Here is a 20,933-nt window from a genome sequence, read left to right on the forward strand (position 1 = left end):
GAATTTAAATAATATTATTAATTGTAAACACACCAACAGTTACTAATCACACTCCAATAGTTACTAACCACATCACCTACATCTACTAACCACATCTAACTACAACTACACCACCAGTTTTTATATACATAATCTATTATGTGACTAGTTGTAATTCAAACACAATCGATTATCTTTATTTTTTTTATAAACATATGTGAGTAGTTGTAATTCAAGCACAATTAATTATCTCTACTTTTTATACACATAATCAATTATATGTGTAATTGTTCTCTAAGCATAATTGATTATGTATTAAATTTTAGCCATGTGAAAGGCAAAATCGTTTATGCGTTTGTTGATCCAGACACAATCTCTTTCACACATCCATCATCATCAACAATACATTCGTTGATAATTAGAGTAACTACAAACCCTTTTTACTTCGCTTATTTCATATTTCATTCTGTGATATTTCAGTGTAGACATAATCTCCTTTATCAGTAGCAATTACTTCCTTCACCTAAAACATTTGAACCTCCATTAGATCGATCTAATTTACATGTAAAATGACAAAAATGTCCTTAAATAAAGAGCAGGTGCAGATAAAAAAATATTTCTATAATCACTTTTTCTGGATTTGTGTTTTCATAACATTTTTTAAAATTTTGAAAAATATTTTTTGAAATACATTTCCATAATTTTTTCGGATTTTTTTTTCCAAAACGTATTTTTTTGCATTATGGAATTTTGTTTTCTGGAACGATTTTTAAATTTTATTCCAGAACACAGTAATCTATTATGGGTTTGCTTTTTAAAAAGGTATTTTATGAATTGAGAATTTTCAAATGCAAAATAAAGAATATTTTGGACAATTGGTAAGGTGTAGGAAGAATGTCTTTATCAGAATTGTACTTGACCAAATCAATCATCTAAAGAGTCCTATGTCATTACCATGCTTGATAATGTTTGCAACATACTGTTATTAGATGAAAATTATTAAAAAATTTAAAATAAATGCAGGTCCCACTTTTTTTTATGATTCTTTAAATTTTTGTAGTTTTGAATAAATTTTAATAAATAATAAAATGCATATTTATAGGAATGTGTTGCTAACTCTCTTCTTCATAATAAACTCAGTTTAACATTTTGATTATAAAAGTTACCAAAAATAACTCAGTTGCATAAGATATATGACATTGACAAAGAAAATAAAATGAAATAGTCATTCGTAAAAATCAAATGAACATTTGTACCTTCAATTTTGGAATAGGTTAAACAAGATAAATAAGTTATTTTAGAAAGTGTTTAGTTGCACTTTGAGGGAAGATTGATGCACATCAAACCAAAGCAAGTATTTAGTTGTCTCTGAGTACAATTTTCTTCACCATTTCACCTTAAGTGGGTTGGATCAGGAACATGTTAAGATTGAAGTTTGAAAAGAAACTCAAGTCTTATTTCTACAAAATTGAGCTTTCAAACAAAATTTTAACATGCAAACGTAATTTTAAGAGTAACCAAACATGCTACAAAACTAATTTACTCTCCAAACTGAGTTCGAGGCACCCTAAACAGAAAAATTAAAAATAGTCCAAGTTGCTTTTGAAATTTCATTCTTTGTGTTGTCAATATTTATTCAACTACAACATCAACTAAAAGTACTTTGATTAGTATTATCCAAATAAATTTATTTCATCAATATACTTTTGAACACAAAATATCCAAACAAAAATGATAAACGTATTTTTATCAAACACAGTTCAAACTTAAGTCTGCGAATTTTAATTTAAGCATGCATTCAATCTTAGCTTTGAGGACAAAATTGGAGACCATGCCTAATCATATGTCACACTAAGTATCTCGAGTTTGTTATATATATTTGAAGAGAAAGGCAGGGTAACATAAATTGTAGGATTCAATAAAATCAATCAAATGGATTATCCCTAAAAGTTTCTGACTGAAAAACAAGGCGTTATACCATACAACAAGTCACGAACAGTGTTTTACGGAAACAAGTCAAACAACGTGGCTTCTATGCACAATGTTTCTCACGTACACCATGCAAAACAAGGCGTTATACCACAGTAGTCATAAACAGTGTTGAATGAAGACAACTCAGCTTCTACGCAATGCCTCTCACATACTGATCCAAGGTTGTATTGAACAGCTCACACCTATGAATACCCATTAAAAGTTTATCTAGTAAAAAAACTTTCGTGGCAACAAGAAATCTACGAAATCATAAAATACAATTCCTCACCATTTTAGCTAAGAGGGAAAATAGTTAACTAGCAATAAAATTAACGTATATCAAAAACAAAAACATATCAGATTATAAACAAAAAAACAAGTGTTATGCTTATTGATAAAATATGAATAACACGTTAGACATAAATCTACTCCACACGATCTGAGGTTATATGATGTTGTAGTAGCTAAAATCACAAAATAAAACATATGAAATCATAGCAAAATGTACAGGTGAAATAGGCTGTAAGCCGAAATTCTATCGTGGATGAACACATCACCCACTAACCAAAGCACTGAACTCAATTAAGGCCGCACCCGTCCTGGGCTAGCCGGCAATCTATTGAGCATAGTTGTAGAGCACAAAATGGTGTGGCCACAACTAGTGGAGGCCTGGCTAGAAGACAGTAGTTACTAGTGACAGGGGGTAGGTTCTATTCTGATTTACTGTATCAATCAATATAAATTGTCAGTAGTTTGTTTGACTTTACTATATAAGAACTAGGAAAAGATTATGAGTTTCTGAAATTTCTGGATTAATTTAAAAACCAATTCCATTTTTTGATATCTGTGAGCTGAGCTCTATGCAAACATGGGGTTGCTGAGGATCAAGGTTCTGGTGGCAAATTTATCAAGTGAGCTTTCAGGCCGTAGCTGACCAATCCACTTTGATAGCTCTGCACTTACTGGGAATAATTATAAAGATTGAATGATGTTTGTCATAAGGCTGCCCTGCCCTACTTTTTCTTTTTCGATGTCTAGCATTAACTAAAGTGGTACTTAGCCAGCTTACAAACATTTCAACAAATCTACCTCCTTAAACAGACAATCTACATTAGACTCTCAGTGGCCTCTCACTATATAGATTAAGCAAAGTTTGGATTTGAACCTATGAACAGTGTGGCTAACCACGTATCACAAGCTCACCTTCATCAGTCTTGCACCTCCTCGACACTAACCTTTTGTTTCGTAGAGAGAAGGGAGAGGGACAAAGTTTTTTTTATTTGCTTGGTTGAGGGAAAATATGTAAAATAGTGAGACGCACTGTATTATTTCTCATTTATTTCTATTGAGATTGCTCTATCTCTCTCCTCATTTTCTATCAAATCAATCAAATTAGATAACCTTCAAAAACACTATATTTTTCACTCTACTCCATCTATCAAACAACTAACTAAACATTTAATTTTTTTTTTTACCTATTTTTCTTCAAAAAAAAATCTCTATTTTCATCCTCTATTTCTTTCCTCAAAACAAAATAAAACAGGGCATAAAATGGCGGTCATATGCATTGAAGACATAGAACGAAGCCAACTAATGATGACATTGTCCATGGATGACACTATGAAACCATGGCACAGGACAAATAAGTCGTTCATTTGATTAAAGGAGAAGTATGTCATTTACAGGGAAGTATAAATTATGTTACCTAATAGGAGATCCAGGTGTATAAAGCGGGTTTTTGACAACATAATCAACATACAAATTGTAGATACGCTTTAAGGATTCCCGTAGATCACCAGTTCTAGGATGAGTCACCAAGATGATCTGAATAAAGCAAGAACAGAGTCATTGTAGGAACATTTTAACAACCCATAGATGAAATTATGAAGATCGCCATGTTGATTTATTTTCTAGAAAGTATAACATGATTAGATATACTTATCAGTGCTGTAATACATCTCTTTAATTGCTAAAATAGCTAGCACTGCTATAGCTGTTAAGCGGTCCATCTTACTTTGCACAACTTTTAAGACAACTTCTAACGCTCTCTTTGGTAAAGAAGAGAGAAAAAGGATGGATAAAAATAAGTTGGATGAGTGGAAATAAATGGAAAATAAAGTGAAAATTAAAAGTGATTGATTGAAAAGAAATACAGAAGAGATGGGAAGAGAGTTGCAGAGTAGACTAAAAATAGGTGATAAAAATATTACAGTGACTCCTTCTACCGTTTTTTAAACTATTCCCTTTTCTTTCTCACCCACCAAACACCTATCTTAATTTCTTCCTCACTCATTCTCACAACCAAACAAAGTGTAAACGATAAATTTAGTGAAATCTACTAAACTAAAATTCACTACTATTTATGTACACGTTCCTAAAGAAGAACAAATACCCCATATCTGAAGTTTCTAAACCATTTTATCACCTATGCATCTTATAGACAAGTTTGTTGTTCTTGATTTTAACAAACAAGCTTTACAAGTTACAATGAAGTGGGCCAGAAGCTAACCATCCTCATACTTGACTAAATAGTCATGGATTTGTAAGTAACTCAAAAGATTAGATCAGGCCAAAATTCATAAATCAATCCAAAGATTATATCATAGTGTTTCATATTTCTTTCTCTTTATCCTGTTCTCTTCTTTTTCCAGTTCTCCGCCACTCCAGTTTTCATTTAAAATTAAGTCAATAAACCTAATATTTTTCTGGCCAAATTGAGATTAATAAATATAACAGACAAATACAGAATAAGTGTCAAATAGCTACAATTATCAATGAATAAATGAATAAAAGCCAAGGTGCAAAACATTTCGGCACTAGACTTCAGAACCAGAAGTAACTTCATCCATAAGGTTCTCTAACAAACATACAAAGGAAACCAAAACTTTATTGTAGCTGACCTTTATTCCAGAAGGACTTTCCATGAAACTAAGTTTGTATGTATTAGTGCGGAAACTGTGAAATGAACAACCTTGGCCAGGTAACTGAGGCATACCAAGGTTTCCTTTCTCAGCAGCACTGCACAACAATTTGGAGCATAATTAATTAAACATGCCAGTGCAACATGCAATATAAATTCCTTTATTAATTACAGGAAAAGTCCACTATATAATCCATGACTTGTTGATCTTTACTCTGACAGTAATTCAATCAAAATATTAACATGATCAATTATAATTATGCAAAGCATAAAATATTCAAGAGAAAATATGTAGTATAAGGGTATAAGGATAAGGAACATGGGAAACATATTAAAATAAGGATAAAGAATAAAATAGCATCGGAAAATAAGCATAGTTCACATGCTTAGTTTGCTATTCAAAGAAAGAAACAAGTATACATTTTAAGTAGAAGGTTGGTCATCCAGGCACACCTTACCACTTTTATATTTTACACCTAAAAACAATTTAGAAATGCAACACATAAGAAAATAATATATGCTGCAAAAACAGTTCTTCATAGAATCAGAACAGAAGCAAGCAGACTTAGCATATGTTTGATTTAGCTTATTTTGAAGAAATAATTGCTCATTTATGTCGTTTTTCCAAGAAAACTATCAAAGCTTAGTGATTATTTCACCAGAAATATCAAAATAACTTGCTAGGCAATATGGAAAATTTTGCAACACGGTAACATAAATTTCCTTTCATTTAAAACATTGCAAGTATACGCAATTTTCACATTACTTTTAAGGAGATAAATTGCTTTGTGTATTAAGAAATTAATCATGGAAGTAAATTTAAACAGTAAATATAGGATTCGGATAGCAGGAAGGACGATTTTGCATTTATTCGAAATCCATGAGACAAACATACCTAGTGGGGTCCATCTTGGCAGTTAAAGACTTCAGAGAAAAAAGCAGACCAAACATTAACTTATGGTCTTGTTGGGCATCCAACGTCCGCAAGGGGCGATTCCACTCCCTATAGAGCAGGCACACACCATTTCTATTAAACACATAAATCATATGGCCATTGTTTCCCGAAGCTGCTGGAGCAGGAGGTGAAGGACTGATTTCAGAACCCCCAAAGAATTGCATTCTTGATCAACAGGGATGAAGAATAGATTGATAATCACTGAAAAAACAAAACCCTGACACATGTATGCTAATCACATTAACACTGCTTCGTAATTGGCCAATAAACACCATATACACAAGGAACAAATACACATAATTGGATTCCACAAAATTAAAAATTGCATTGGCATCTATGAAAAAAATACCATATTGCAAGAGTAAATATTCACCATAACTCACTCCAAACATCATGATTTTTTTGGACTATAGTCATTGTTAGCTGCCATTGTCAAGTTATGCAACTGATTGATTTATTAAAAAAATACCATAATACTAAGAACAATATCAGAAATCTCAAACACAATAAGATTATAGAGCTCAAAAATCAAAGACTGGCCCCAAATCAATTGTGACATCCAAATTTGCAATTCAAAATTACCAATGGACAATATTTCTTCAAAGTCCAAAATAAAAAGAAGGAAATAGAAATTCATGGTGAATGAAAAGCAAGTAGGACTAGAAGTACATCCAGAGGCTACTAGCGAGGAGCAGCAGCGAAGGTGTGCGCCTATGGTTTGGTCAAATGTAAGTGTAGATTCTCTTCAGATTTTGGTCTACAAAATTAATTTCGAATTGGGGTTGAACTTGGGTGGGGTCAGGTTTGGGATCAAAAGAAACCAGGTTGGGTAGATCACCTCGGGTCGGATTCAGGTCAAACTGAGTAAGGTGTCAAGTTTCCTGGCAGAGGTGGGAGATGGGGCTGAGAAAATTTGGAAGGATGACCATTAAATGCATAATGATTAACAACGCAGTGGCCAAAATAATACTCAAACACTTGGCCTTTCAATGCATACATTCTCAATGTCCAGAGTCAATGATGGAAAAATGGTAGAACAGTCAGAATCAACATAAACTAAGATAGGTTCCATATTTGGACACTAGACCAGAAGACACACACCGACTCCAAAACTCAATACCCGCACTTACTGATACTCGATCAAGGCAATGCATGATATTGGAAATGAATAATATACTTGCTCCCATTGATTTTTTTGAATTATATACAATCTCAGCAACTCAATATGCGAAATATAAAATGCAGCAATTATATGTACAATTTCTAGGTGTAGGGAAAATTAAACCAAACTAATTAAACAAAGGTATACTGATTAAACTTGAACTGATCCTCGAAACCCTGACACCTTCGTCGATGGTATAATTATGAAAATCAGACTAATAACACCAATTTTCTATCTCACCCAAAAATAAATAAGCCAAACAGAGCATAGCAGAGGATGATTAATACCGTATAAAAGAGTGAAGTGGTAAAAACAGGGAAGGATCTGAGCAGAAGTAGAGGTATAAAATGGTAGCAGAAGAAGCAAAATGAAGGTAAGTGAGAAAACCAAAACAAAAGTACGAAACAGAAAACGGAAAACCGTGGTTAGAATTAAACGGGTGGCACCTGTTAGTGGGATAGCGATGCTATCTTGTGTAAATCCCCTAAGAAATTAAAAATAATAAAAAATAAAGAACAAATGAAATGAAGAATGTGGACTCACAGATTAAAAAAGAAATGAAGGAATTGCAGGGACTTACCTTTTCAGTGTTCTGTGAAAAGCATCGGTGACACGACGAGAATGGCGCCGGCGGTGTGGCCTGCGGCGATCACGACCAAGTGTGGACGAATCGAAGAGAGAGAGAGAAGAGATCTAAGTTGAAGTTCAGGGCTCAAGTTGTTCATTTTACGGTTTTATTTTACTCAAGGTGAAGTCTGTCACTAAAATAATTTCAGATAATTTTATATTTTTCAAGGTATTTAAATAAATTCAATTTAAATTACTCTTGTTTTAAGTGGTTCCATTTTTCAAATGTTTTTATTTAAATTAATAATCTAGATTTATTAGATTTTAATTATTTTTAATTAAATAAAATAATTCATATTTATTTGTGCTATTTTTTAATAAATTTAATGAAAAAACAATTTGATATTGGTAAAACATAATTTTAGTTAATGTTAGTCGAAAAAAATTTCACTTCTTATTGAAAAAAACAACTAATAACTTTGTTGAAAAAAATTATTGATATTAACAAATAAAATTCTAACTCAAAACTTGCATCGAGAAAACAAATAATTTATAAAGTAAATATTTACCAACATTTCTCAAAAATAATGTATAGAATGTAACATCTAATCCTTAAACAACAATTTATCCATCTTATTTTTATTTAAACTAGGGAGAGTGTATATCACATCTTTTATTTTTATCATTATTATATATGTATTTGTATTTATCAGTATTTAGCGGATTTTTTTTTTTTACTATTTTTGTATTAATATTATATATCTAATTTTTTATTTTTATCATTATTGTGTATCTATATTTTTTTTATTTTTTTATTAATGTGTGTCTTTGTTTTTTTTATTTATTTATTATTATTATTATTATTATTATAATTATTATAATTATTATTATTATTATTATTATTATTATTCATCCACATTTTTTATTTTTATTATTATCATCTATCCGTACTTTTATTTTTATCATTATTATATATGTATTTGTATTTATTAAAATAAACTATAAATTCACTCAAACATTCTAATTCATATAAATTTATGTGTTTATGTATTTTTTAAATATCAAACTGTATATCGTTATTTTTTAGTTTTATTATATGTGTATTTGTATTTATTAAAATGAACTATAAATTCATATTGTAATATTTTAATTCATTGGAAATTTATGTGTATTTGTATTTTTTAAATATTAACATGTGTATTCATTTTTTTGTTTTTTATCATTATTGTATATCCACATTTTTTATTTTTATCACTATTATATGTGTGTTTCTGTTTATCTATACTTATATATAAAGGGGATTCCCTTCTTTAACTGCTCTCAATTTTTTTTCTATTTTATCCTTAGATTAATATTTAGTTTTATTTTATTATTTTGGGTATTGCGTCATTTCCTTCTTTTTAAAAATATTTGGAATAAATGGAGGAGCGGTTTTGAATTAAAATAGATGGTTTATTTTGAAAATCAATTGCTTAAAGAGAGGGAGTGTTAGTTCAAATTATGAGAGAGGGAAAAAATTAGGAGACATAAGTAAGTAGTGGCCAAACGTGAGCGGTTACTTCCAACTTTTGATTTTCTGGATTGTTTATCTCTTTTTGCTCTTAATTGAAACAAATTGTGAATTAAGGATTTACTTCAATTTTAAATCGTCTTCACCTCTGCATTTCGCTCCCTGGTTCCTTTCTCTCTCTCTCTAATGTTAGAGTTAATTATATTCGTTCCCCTGTTTTGTGATTTAGTTGTGAATCTCTATTCCCCTACTTTGTGATTTAGTTATGAATCTCTATTCCCCTGTTTTGTGAATTAGTTGTTTTGTGATTTAGTTGTAAATCTATGGTTGACATCGTGGTTTCTTTGATTTTAAACCTCGCATACAGGAAAAAAAGGAGGATTCATTCATTGTGTTGGCTAATCGACAAACCTCCGACGACTTATTCTATCAAATTTGCAACACCCACCAACATCACTCATCGAAAATTCATTTGTTATGCTTCTATGTTTTCTTTTATGTGTCTTTTAAATTTTATAAATGTCAATGTAGTATTTATTTCCAAGTTCCTATTTATTTATTTCACTGCTAGCTTTTTTTTTTGTGTTACAGAGGTTGACTGTTGAACCGAGGCAGATCCAAAAAGGAACCAGAGTGTTGATTTTGCCTACCAGGTTTGTTGGGTGGTAGTGATATTCAAGACTTACCTACCCGCAATAAAAAGCACCTTCTTCCCGATTTCTTTCTTCATCGCTTCAAGAACAAACGGGGTTTGTCCGTCCCGAATCTTACTTCTACGATATCAATTTTCAATTTTCTAATTGGGTTTCCACCATCATGAATTTTATGTGTTTTGAAGAAATTGGGTTATTACTGTGTATTCATTATTGAAGGTTGTGTGACAGGAATGGTGACAAAAACAAATGGAGTTTTTTCTCCTTCTTGGAGGGCGAAAGCAAAAGGTTAATCAAGTAATGAGAGCAGGCATTGTTTGCCATGCAAAGATTGAAGAAGAGGTCATATCATATCTCCTTTGTTTCATCATTCATTCAACAAGGATTAACTAGCGGTTTTCTTGCGCGGTAAGCACCCAAACACAACCATTTACAATAACCAACTATTATAAAAAATCTAGAGTAACCTTTCACTCGTCCCACGTCCATTGCATCCATTCCGCCTTTTCATCAGCCTCCACTCTTTCTCAATACTCTTATAAAAGAAGCACAAAAGAAGCCTATATAATTTCGATTATTTAATTGTTGGAAGAGCAGGTGGAAACGGAAGAAGTATCAACAGTTCTCCCCAACCTTTCGCGACCCTTTTCACTAATCTCAACTAGGTTGATTCTGATCTCGTTTGCTTGAACCCTCTAGGAGCAGGTTTCACTTTTATTCCTCTTTTTCTCATTCTACTATACTCCTTCATCTTCACCCCCTTTAATTTGGGGGGAAAAATATTAACGTAACACTGATTTGATTTGTTTGTTTGCTTATTCATGTGTTCACAAGGAACAATGTTGAGAAAAAAAAATTCTAACATTGTTATATTTAATCCCCTCCACTCATCAACATTGTTAGAATTTTTTTTTCTCAACATTGTTCCTTGTGAAGGTTTGCGCTCAAGAATCAAGGTCCAATTGCCTTCTCTTCCATGTAATTTGCTAACTATCATAATTGAGAAGTAGTGATATATTAAATATAAAATAAGATAATAATAATGATTTAATATGACAACAAAAGTGATTACAGTTCTAACAGAGACATTCTCTCTAAACTAATAAAAAACCGCTAAATATCAAAATAAATAAAACCAAAAAATTATTATAATTTTTAAAAAATCATAGGAGTAATAATTTTCCACCAATCTCATTTCCATTAACATCCAAAAAAATGTCACTTCTCCCGTCCTTATTGAACTTGAAGTTGTCACATCAAGGTAATGCTTGTACCTTAAATAATTGTTTTACCTTGCATATACTGGAAAAAAAACTTCATGCCAGAACTCAAACAAAACGCATGAATAAGCAAACAAACTAATCAAATCAGTGTTACATTAATAATTTTTTGTCCCAAATTAAAGGGGGTGAAGATGAAGGAATATAGTAGAATGAGAAAAAGAGGAATAAAGTGAAACCTGCTCCTTGAGGGTTCAAGCAAGCGAGGTCAGAATCAACCTAGTTGAGATTAGTGAAAGGGGTCGCGAAAGGTTGGGGAGAACCGTTGATACTTCTTCCGCCTCCACTTGTTCTTCCAACAATTAAATAATCGAAATTATATAGGCTTCTTTTGTGCTTCTTTTATAAGAGCATTGAGAAAGAGTGGAGGCCGATAAAAAGACGGAATGGATGCAGTGGACGTGGGACGAGTGGACGGTTACTTTATATTTTTTTTTATAATAGTTGGTTATTGTAAATGGTTGTATTTGGGTGCTTACTGTGCAAGGAAACCGCTAGTTAATGCTTGTTGAATGAATGATGAAACAAAGGAGAGATGATATGACCTCTTCTTCAAGCTTTGCATGGCGAGCAATGTCTGCTCTCATTACTTGATTAACCTTTTGCTTTCGCCCTCCAAGAAGGAGAAAAAACTCCATTTATTTTTGGTACCATTCCTATCACACAACCTTCAATAATGAATACACAGTAATAACCCAATTTCTTCAAAACACATAAAATTCATGATGGCGAAAACCCAATTAGAAAAATGAAAATTGATATCGTAGAAGTAAGATCCGAGACGGACAAACCCCGTTTGTTCTTGAAGCGATGAAGAAAGGAATCGGGAAGAGGGTGCTTTTTCTTACGGGTAGGTAAGTCTTGAATATCACTACCACCCAATCAACCTGGTAGGCAAAATCAACCCTCCGGTTCCTTTTTGGATCTGCCTTAGTTCATCAGCCTCTGTAACACACAAAAAAAATTAGCAGTGAAATAAATAAATAGGAACTTGGAAATAAATACTACATTGACATTTATAAAATTTAAACGACACATAAAAGAAAAATAGAAGCATAACAGATGAATTTTTGATGAGCGATGTTGGTGGGTGTTGCAAATTTGAGAGAATAAGTCGTCGGAGGTTCCTCGATTAGCCAACAAAATGAATGAATCCTCCGTTTAAAAATCAAAGAAACCACAATGTCAACCAGAGATTCACAACTAAATCACAAAACAACTAAATCACAAAACAGGAGAATAAAGATTCACAACTAAATGACAAAAGAGGGGAATGAATATAATTAACTCTAACATTAAAGAGAGAAAGAAAGGAATCGAGTAGAGAAATGCAGAGGTGAAGACTATTGAAAATTGAAGTAAATCATTAATTCACAATTTGTCTCAATTAAGATCAAAAAGAGAGAAACAATCCAAAAAATCAAGAGTTGGAAGTAACCGCTTAGTTTGACCACTACTTACTCACGTCTCCTAATTTTGTTTTCTCTCTGGTAATTTGAAGAGACACTCCCTCTCTTAAGCAATTGATTTTCAAAACAAACCACCTCTTTTAATTCAAAATCACTCATCCATTTATTCTAGATATTAAAAAAAAAAAGGAGATGACGCAATACCCAAAATAATAAAATAAAACTAAATATTAATCTAAGGATAAAATAGGAAATTTTTTTAGAGCAGTTAAATAGGGGAATTCCTTTTTATATATATATATATAATATATAGGTATAGATATTTATTTATATAATTTTGTTTTGCAAATACTTAATCACTGGAAAACTGTTTTTAAAACAAAACTAAACTATAATATCATTTTTAAAATCAATTATAAAGAATATTACTTTTTTATATATAAAATATTCTTATTTATTAAAATAAATTATAAATTTATATTTTTAATATAAATATACAAACAATAATATTTTATTTGATTTTAAGTATCAATTTACATACATTTTATCGACAATTCCTAAGTATATATAGGATCCAAATTATCTAAATTTTTAAGAAAAAATGATCTAATTTAATCATTAATATTAATAAAACTAGATTTTAAATTTATTAATTTTATAAAAAAAAATAAATTGCATTGATGAGATATTTATGGAATTTTACTTAAATTCCAATTATATTTTAAAATAATTAAAGTAACTATACACCAAATCACTTTTCAATTCAAAGTTGAATTTTACTCATTCTTTTCAAATAATAAATAATAAATGTAATGCACCTCTCTCAATTTTTTTAAAATAAAAATGAAATATTGATAGAATGATAAAATATGAACAAATTTGTGTACATAAAAAACAGTTACAATGAAGAATCCGAGATATAGATTACACTTATTTTTAAAAAATATTAAATTTAATATATTTTAAAGATATACTAAAAATTAAGAAAATCCAAGTTTTATTTTATCTTCTTTTTAGGAGAGTAGAGAATATTTTATTAGTGAGGCTTATTATTATAACCAATTTATTGTATGTTTTTGTTAGTTGACCAACAACTTCTACTTCTTTCATACTTTGTTTTAATAAAATAAATTTTTAAAAAATAAAATTTTAAAATATATAAAAACATATGAAAGAAAAATTTTAACATATGAAATTGTTTTTCAAAGATATTCATAAGTGTTTCAATCAATTAATAGACTAAGATTGTAAAAGAAATATTAAAACATATTATTAAAAGAAAAGAAAGAATAGGGTAAATCCCTTGTGTATATTGAACACATAGGGTTATGTTTATATAGGAAAAAGAAACATATGGGCTAAGCCCATTACATAAATATGAGATATCTAACAATATCTATAATATCTCATAATATCAAATAATATCTAATTATATCTAATAATATCTAACACTCCCCTCAAGCTGGTGCATATAGATCATATGTACCTAGGTTGTTACAAATGTAATCAATCCTAGGTCCTCGTAAGGGTTTAGTAAAAATATCTGCTAATTGATTATTTGAATTAACAAACTCAGTCTTGATATCTCCTGATATAATCTTTTCTCGAATGAAATGACAATCAATCTCAATATGTTTTGTCCTTTCATGAAAAACTGGATTTGAGCTAATATGAAGAGCAGCCTGATTATCACATATCAGTGTCATTTGAGTAACCTCTCCAAATTGCAATTCTTTAAGTAACTGTTTAAGCCAAATAAGCTCACAAGTAGCCGAGGCCATAGCTCTATATTCTGCTTATGCACTAGATCTTGCCACAATACTTTGTTTCTTGCTCTTCCAAGAGATCAAGTTATCACCAATGGAGACACAATAACCAGAAGTTGACCTTCTATCAGATGGAGATCCTGCCCAATCAGCATCTGAATAACAAACGACTTTAGTATGGTTATTATGACCATATAACAAACCTTTTCCAGGAGAGCCTTTAATGTACTCACTATACGAATGACTGCATTCCAATGATCTTCACATGGAGAATTAAGAAATTGACTCACCACACTGACTGCAAAGGAAATATCAGGACGAGTAACAGTGAGATAGTTCAATCTTCCAACTAATCTCCTGTACTTCTCAGGATCTGAAAGAGGCTCCCCCTGATTGGGTAGAAGTTTGACGTTGGGATCCATGGGAGTATCAACAGATTTCGAATTCATCAACCCAATTTCCTCCAAAATATCTAATGCGTATTTTCTTTGAGAGATAACAATACCAGTATTGGATTGTGCTACCTCAATCCCCAAGAAATATCTGAGTTTGCCAAGATCTTTGGTCTGAAAGTGTTGACAAAGGTGTTGTTTTACTTGTGAGATGCCATGGTGATCACTGCCTGTAAGAACAATGTCATCAACATATACTACAAGATAGATACACCCAGCACTCGAGTGACGATAAAAAACTAAATGATCGCCTTCACTGCGAGTCATACCAAATTGTTGAACAACATTGCTAAATTTTCCAAACCAAGCCCTAGGAGACTGCTTGAGGCCATATAAGGATTTGCGAAGACGACATACCAATCCAGAAGACTCCCCCTGAGCAACAAAACCGGGAGGTTGCTCCATATAAATTTCTTCCTACAAATCCCCATTAAGAAAAGCATTTTTAACATCCAGTTGATAAAGAGGCCATTGTTGAAGAGCAACCATAGCTATGAATAAGCGAACAGAGGCCATCTTTGCTACTGGAGAAAAAGTATCACCATAGTCTAAACCAAAAATTTGGGTATAACCCTTAGCCACAAGACGAGCTTTGAGACGATCAATAGTACCATCAGGATCAACTTTGATAGCAAAAATCCACCTGCAACCAACAACAGATTTCCTAGATGGTAAAGGAACAAGTTCCCAAGTTCCATTATTCTGAAGCGCATTCATTTCATCAAGCATGGCCTGACGCCAACCAGGATGGGCTAAGGCATCACCTACAGATTTTGGAATGGATACAGAAGAAATAGACGAAAGGCAGGTATAAAAGGGTTGAGATAGTCTATGGTAACTCAAAACAGTATAATGTGGAGAGGGATTACGAGTAGAACGTATACCTTTACGGATAACAATAGGAAGATCAGGTTCAATAGTCGGAGGTTCAACTATAGGAGCCGGAGGGGGATGAGGTGTTGGCACCAGAATAGAGTCTGCTGATGGACGATGAGACGGTTGACGACGACTAAACACCTGAAGAGTTGGCGGCGGTGGTGAATTGTTAGGTGCACTAGGCACAACAAGAGGAATATTAACTTGATTAGATGAAGAAATTGAAGGAGAAGGACAAGACTTAAAGTAAAGGGAAGATTCACTGAAGGTGACATCTGCTGAAATAAAATAACGGTTTAAAGACGGTGAGAAACATTTATATCCTTTTTGTGATCTAGTGAACCTTAAAAAGACACATTTGTGTGACTTAGGAGATAATTTATCAAGACCAGGACTAAAATTATGAACAAAACATGTGGACCCAAAAACTTTGGGAGGTAAAGAGTGGAGAGGGTCATGTGGGAATAAAATAGAATGAGGAATTTTGTTATCTAAAACTGAAGATGGCATGCGATTAATGAGATAACATGCACTAAGAACAGCATCACCCCAAAAACGCTGAGGAACATCACCATGGATTAAAATAGTACGAGTTGTTTCAACAAGATGTCTATTCTTGCGCTCAGCTACCCCATTTTGTTGAGGTGTATAAGCACATGAAGTTTGATGAAGAATACCATGAGAAGCCATAAAATTTTTAAAAGAATGAGAAAAATACTCACGTCCATTATCACTACGCAAAATTTCGGATGGAAATTCCAAATTGATTTTTAATTTCATTGTAAAATATTTGAAATATAGAAAACAACTCAGAACGGTTTTTCGTTAAAAATACCCAAGTACATCTTGAATAATCATCAATAAAAGTAACAAAATACTGAAATCCTAAATTAGACTTAATACGACTTGGTCCCCAAATGTCAAAGTGAACTAAGGCAAAAGGAGATGAAGCACGTTGTGAGACACTACGAGGAAAAGAACTACGAATGTGTTTCCCTAACTGACACGACTCACATGATAAAGTAGACACATTAGACAAACTTGGAACAAGCTGTTGCATCTTGGCAAGACTAGGATGACCCAATCGAGCATGAATGAGAGATGGAGAATCCATAATTGCGCCAACATGTGCAGAGATCTGTAGTTGATAAAGTCCATGAGACTCACATCCGGTGCCAATCATCCGTCCCGAACTCCGGTCCTGTAAAGTAACAGAATCTTTGGTAAAAGAAATAACACAGTCAAGGGAACGAGTGAGACGACTAATGGATAATAAGTTAAATGGAGACCCAGGGACATAAAGAACATTATCAATAGATAAAGATGAAAAAAGATTAATAGTACCAACACCATGTGATGGTACCCTATATCCATTGGCCATGGTAACTGAAGGTAAATAACCCGTAGTAGATAGGGAAGAGAAAAAAGATTTATTACCAGTAATGTGATCCGTGGCACCTGAATCTAGAACCCAAGGGCCATGGGAAGTGGAGTGAGTGAGGCCAACAAAAGATGTACCTGAATGTGCAACAGAAGCCGTGGAACTAGGGTTCTGACGATCCTCATACCATTTAAGAAATTCATTGAAAATAGCAGGCTGGCTTGGGGTATCAATTGAAGTATGGTCCATGGTAGAAGGTTGCACAGGGGCAATTTGAGCAACCGCAACAGATCTAGGAGGACGACCATGTAAGGCATAACATCTGTCAATTTTGTGGCCAAGTTTGCCACAATGGTCACACTTGTGACGCCCTTTGCCTGGCTTGTGAGGGCGAGTACGATCATTATGCTGAGATACTAAAGCAGAAGAGTCATCAACATGAGACGTTATATCAGCGGTGTGTTTACCTGGCACGCGCAAAAGGGTAGAACAAGTGGAAGTAAAATTGGGCACAATAGGAGATCCCAAAATTTGATCACGAACGTGAGAATAATCATCAGGAAGACCATGTAAACCCAATAACATGAAGAACTTGGATCTTTGTTCTAGTTCTTGAGAAGGAGTAGAGGCAGGAGGTAATAACTCATTAAAATCATGAAGAAGAGCATGAAGTTTACCTAGATATTCTGCCATTGTACCATCAAGACGTTTGGGAGCAACAATTGTGAGAAGATTTTGACACACACCATAAAGACGTTGAGTATCATTGGTGTATAATAATTTTGCTTGTTCCCAAACTTCTGAACATGTTTCATAGGTACGAAAAATTTGTTTTAAAGATGAGTGAATGGTCGATTTGATAATAATGCATAATTGAGCATCAATTTTCGACCAACGAACAACCTCATTTTCAGCAAGAGTAGGATGAGTAAGATGATCAACATAACCTTGACTCTTAAGCCATAATTTAATATCTGATGCCCAAGTGTCATAATTGGTTCCATCCAATTTGTCAATGGAAAGATGAACATTGACGTAATTAGTATAAATAGATGAATCCGGCATAATGACGGAAGAAGAAGCCATAGTGGCAGCGGAAGCGGAAGAAGCCATAAAAGATAAGGACAAATCTAGTCACCGGTTAATTGGTGGGAGCAACAAAGATGAAGGCTCCGACAGCGATTCCGGCGGCGGCTCCGGCGAAGGTCCGACGAAGTTCCGGTGAAGTTCCGGCGAAGTTCCGGTGAAGGTCCGACGAAGGTCCGACGAAGGTCCGGTGAAGGTCCGGTGAAGGTCCGGTGAAGGTCCGACGAAGGTCCGACAAAGGTCCGGAGGCGGGTACGGCGAAACAGTGGGGGTGGTGGCTGGAAAATTCCAGTGAATAGTGGATTCACCAATAAAAATTGAACCCAAAACCCTAAACTCTAACCTTATGCTGTAGATACCATATTAAAGGAAAAGAAAGAATAGGGTAAATCCCTTGTGTATATTGAACACATAGGGTTATGTTTATATAGGAAAAAGGAACATATGGGCTAAGCCCATTACATAAATATGAGATATCTAACAATATCTATAATATCTCATAATATCAAATAATATCTAATTATATCTAATAATATCTAACACATATCAAAACACAATTTTAACACATGAAATTGGTTTTCAAATATATCATAAGTGTTTTCAATCAAATAATAGTGAAAAGAACAAGTTGAAAACATTTAGTTAAGTAATACCCTTGTTTTCAATAGTTAAGATACTTTTAAACTATTATTATACAAAACATTCACTTTCTTATAGTTTCCTAGGCTATAAAACCTTAGATTGTAAATGAAAGAAGTATTAAATATATCAAAACACAATTTTAACACATGAAATTGTTTTTCAAAGAGTGTTTCAATCAATTAATAGACCTTAGATTGTAAAAGAAGTATTAAACATATCAAAATACAATTTGAACACATGAAATGGGTTTTTGAAAGATATCATAAGTGTTTGAATCAATTAATAGACCTTAGATTGTAAAAAATATATTAAACATGTGAAAACACAACTTTAACACATGAAATTGTTTTTCAAAGATATTCATAAGTGTTTCAATCAATTAATAGACTAAGATTGTAAAAGAAATATTAAACATATCAAAACACAATTTTAACACATGAAATTGGTTTTCAAAGATATCATAAGTGTTTTCAATCAATTAATAGCGAAAAGAACAAGTTGCAAACATTTAGTTAAGTAATACGCATGTTTTCAATAGTTAAGATACTTTTAAACTATTTTTATACAAAACATTCACTTTCTTATAGTTTCCTAGGTTATAAAACCTTAGATTGTAAATGAAAGAAGTATTAAACATATCAAAACACAATTTTAACACATGAAATTGTTTTTCAAAGAGTGTTTCAATCAATTAATAGACCTTAGATTGTAAAAGAAGTATTAAACATATCAAAATACAATTTGAACACATGAAATGGTTTTTGAAAGGTATCATAAGTGTTTGAATCAATTAATAGACCTTAGATTGTAAAAAATATATTAAACATATGAAAACACAATTTTAACACATGAAATTGTTTTTCAAAGATATTCATAAGTGTTTCAATCAATTAATAGACTAAGATTGTAAAAGAAATATTAAACATATCCAAACACAATTTTAACACATGAAATTTGTTTTCAAAGATATCATAAGTGTTTTCAATCAATTAATAGCGAAAAGAACAAGTTGCAAACATTTAGTTAAGTAATACACATGTTTTCAATAGTTAATATAACTATTTTTATACAAAACATTCACTTTCTTATAGTTTCCTAGGTTATAAAACCTTAGATTGTAAATGAAAGAAGTATTAAACATATCAAAACACAATTTTAACACATGAAATTGTTTTTCAAAGAGTGTTTCAATCAATTAATAGACCTTAGATTGTAAAAGAAGTATTAAACATATCAAAATACAATTTGAACACATGAAATGGTTTTTGAAAGGTATCATAAGTGTTTAAATCAATTAATAGACCTTAGATTGTAAAAAATATATTAAACATATGAAAACACAATTTTAACACATGAAATTGTTTTTATAGATATTCATAAGTGTTTCAATCAATTAATAGACTAAGATTGTAAAAGAAATATTAAACATATCAAAACACAAATTTAACACATGAAATTGGTTTTCAAAGATATTATAAGTGTTTTCAATTAATTAATAGCGAAAAGAACAAGTTGCAAACATTTAGTTAAGTAATACGCATGTTTTCAATAGTTAATATAACTATTTTTATACAAAACATTCACTTTCTTATAGTTTCCTAGGTTATAAAACCTTAGATTGTAAATGAAAGAAGTATTAAACATATCAAAACACAATTTTAACACATGAAATTGTTTTTCAAAGATATCATAAGTGTTTCAATCAATTAATAGACCGTAGATTGTAAAAGAAGTATTAAACATATCAAAATACAATTTGAACACATGATATGGTTTTTCAAAGGTATCATATGTGTTTGAATCAATTAATAGACCTTAAATTGTAAAATATATATTAAATATATGAAAACAGAATTTTAACATATGAAATTGTTTTTCAAATATATTCATAAGTGTTTCAATCAATTAATTGACTAATATTGTAAAATAAATATTAAACATATCAAAACACAATTTTAACACATGAAATTGGTTTTCAAAGATATCATAAGTGTTTTCAATCAATTAATAGCAAAAAGAACAAGTTGAAAACATTTAGTTAAGTAATACCCTTGTTTTCAATAGTTAAGATACTTTTAAACTATTATTATACAAGACATTCACTTTCTTATATTTTCATAGGTTATATAACCTTAGATTGTAAATGAAAGAAGTATTAAACATATCAAAACACAATTTTAACACATGAAATTGTTTTTCAAAGATATCATAAGTGTTTCAATCAATTAATAGACCGTAGATTGTAAAAGAAGTATTAAACATATCAAAATACAATTTGAACACATGATATGGTTTTTCAAAGGTATCATATGTGTTTGAATCAA

The 20,933-nt window shown here is 31.6% G+C and overlaps 1 protein-coding gene across 9 annotated transcripts; it reads right to left on the reverse strand.

The window, feature by feature from the left end:
• Window positions 1–1,823: 1,823 nt before the first annotated feature.
• Window positions 1,824–7,761, reverse strand: LOC137810492 (SNARE-like superfamily protein). Of its 9 annotated transcripts, XM_090298169.1 has the most exons (7): window positions 7,568–7,709; window positions 7,434–7,471; window positions 7,275–7,311; window positions 5,766–6,042; window positions 4,851–4,968; window positions 3,656–3,774; window positions 1,824–2,153 (listed from the first exon to the last, which is right to left on the reverse strand). In XM_090298169.1, the coding sequence occupies exons 4-7, from the start codon at window positions 5,987–5,989 to the stop codon at window positions 2,102–2,104; spliced, it is 513 nt and encodes a 170-aa protein (XP_090154295.1). In that variant the 5' UTR covers window positions 5,990–6,042; window positions 7,275–7,311; window positions 7,434–7,471; window positions 7,568–7,709; the 3' UTR covers window positions 1,824–2,101. The 9 variants fall into 9 exon arrangements, with proteins under 9 accessions (XP_090154295.1, XP_068467884.1, XP_068467882.1 ...); XM_068611783.2 differs by lacking the exon at window positions 7,275–7,311 and having other exon boundaries at window positions 5,766–6,026; XM_068611781.2 differs by lacking the exon at window positions 7,275–7,311.
• Window positions 7,762–20,933: the final 13,172 nt, after the last annotated feature.

Source organism: Phaseolus vulgaris, chromosome 2, assembly GCF_051622355.1.
Source record: "Phaseolus vulgaris cultivar YP4 chromosome 2, ASM5162235v1, whole genome shotgun sequence".
Taxonomy (NCBI): Eukaryota; Viridiplantae; Streptophyta; class Magnoliopsida; order Fabales; family Fabaceae; genus Phaseolus; species Phaseolus vulgaris.

Coding starts and splice junctions, on each gene's coding strand:
- LOC137810492 (XM_068611780.1), bottom strand. CDS start 5,989: ATGCAATTCTTTGGGGGTTCTGAAATCAGTCCTTCACCTCCTGCTCCA. Junction 3,775..4,850: donor AAAGTCCTTCTGGAATAAAG/GTCAGCTACAAT, acceptor TGCTTTATTCAG/ATCATCTTGGTGACTCATCC. Junction 2,154..3,655: donor ACACCTGGATCTCCTATTAG/GTAACATAATTT, acceptor GGGTATTCATAG/GTGTGAGCTGTTCAATACAA.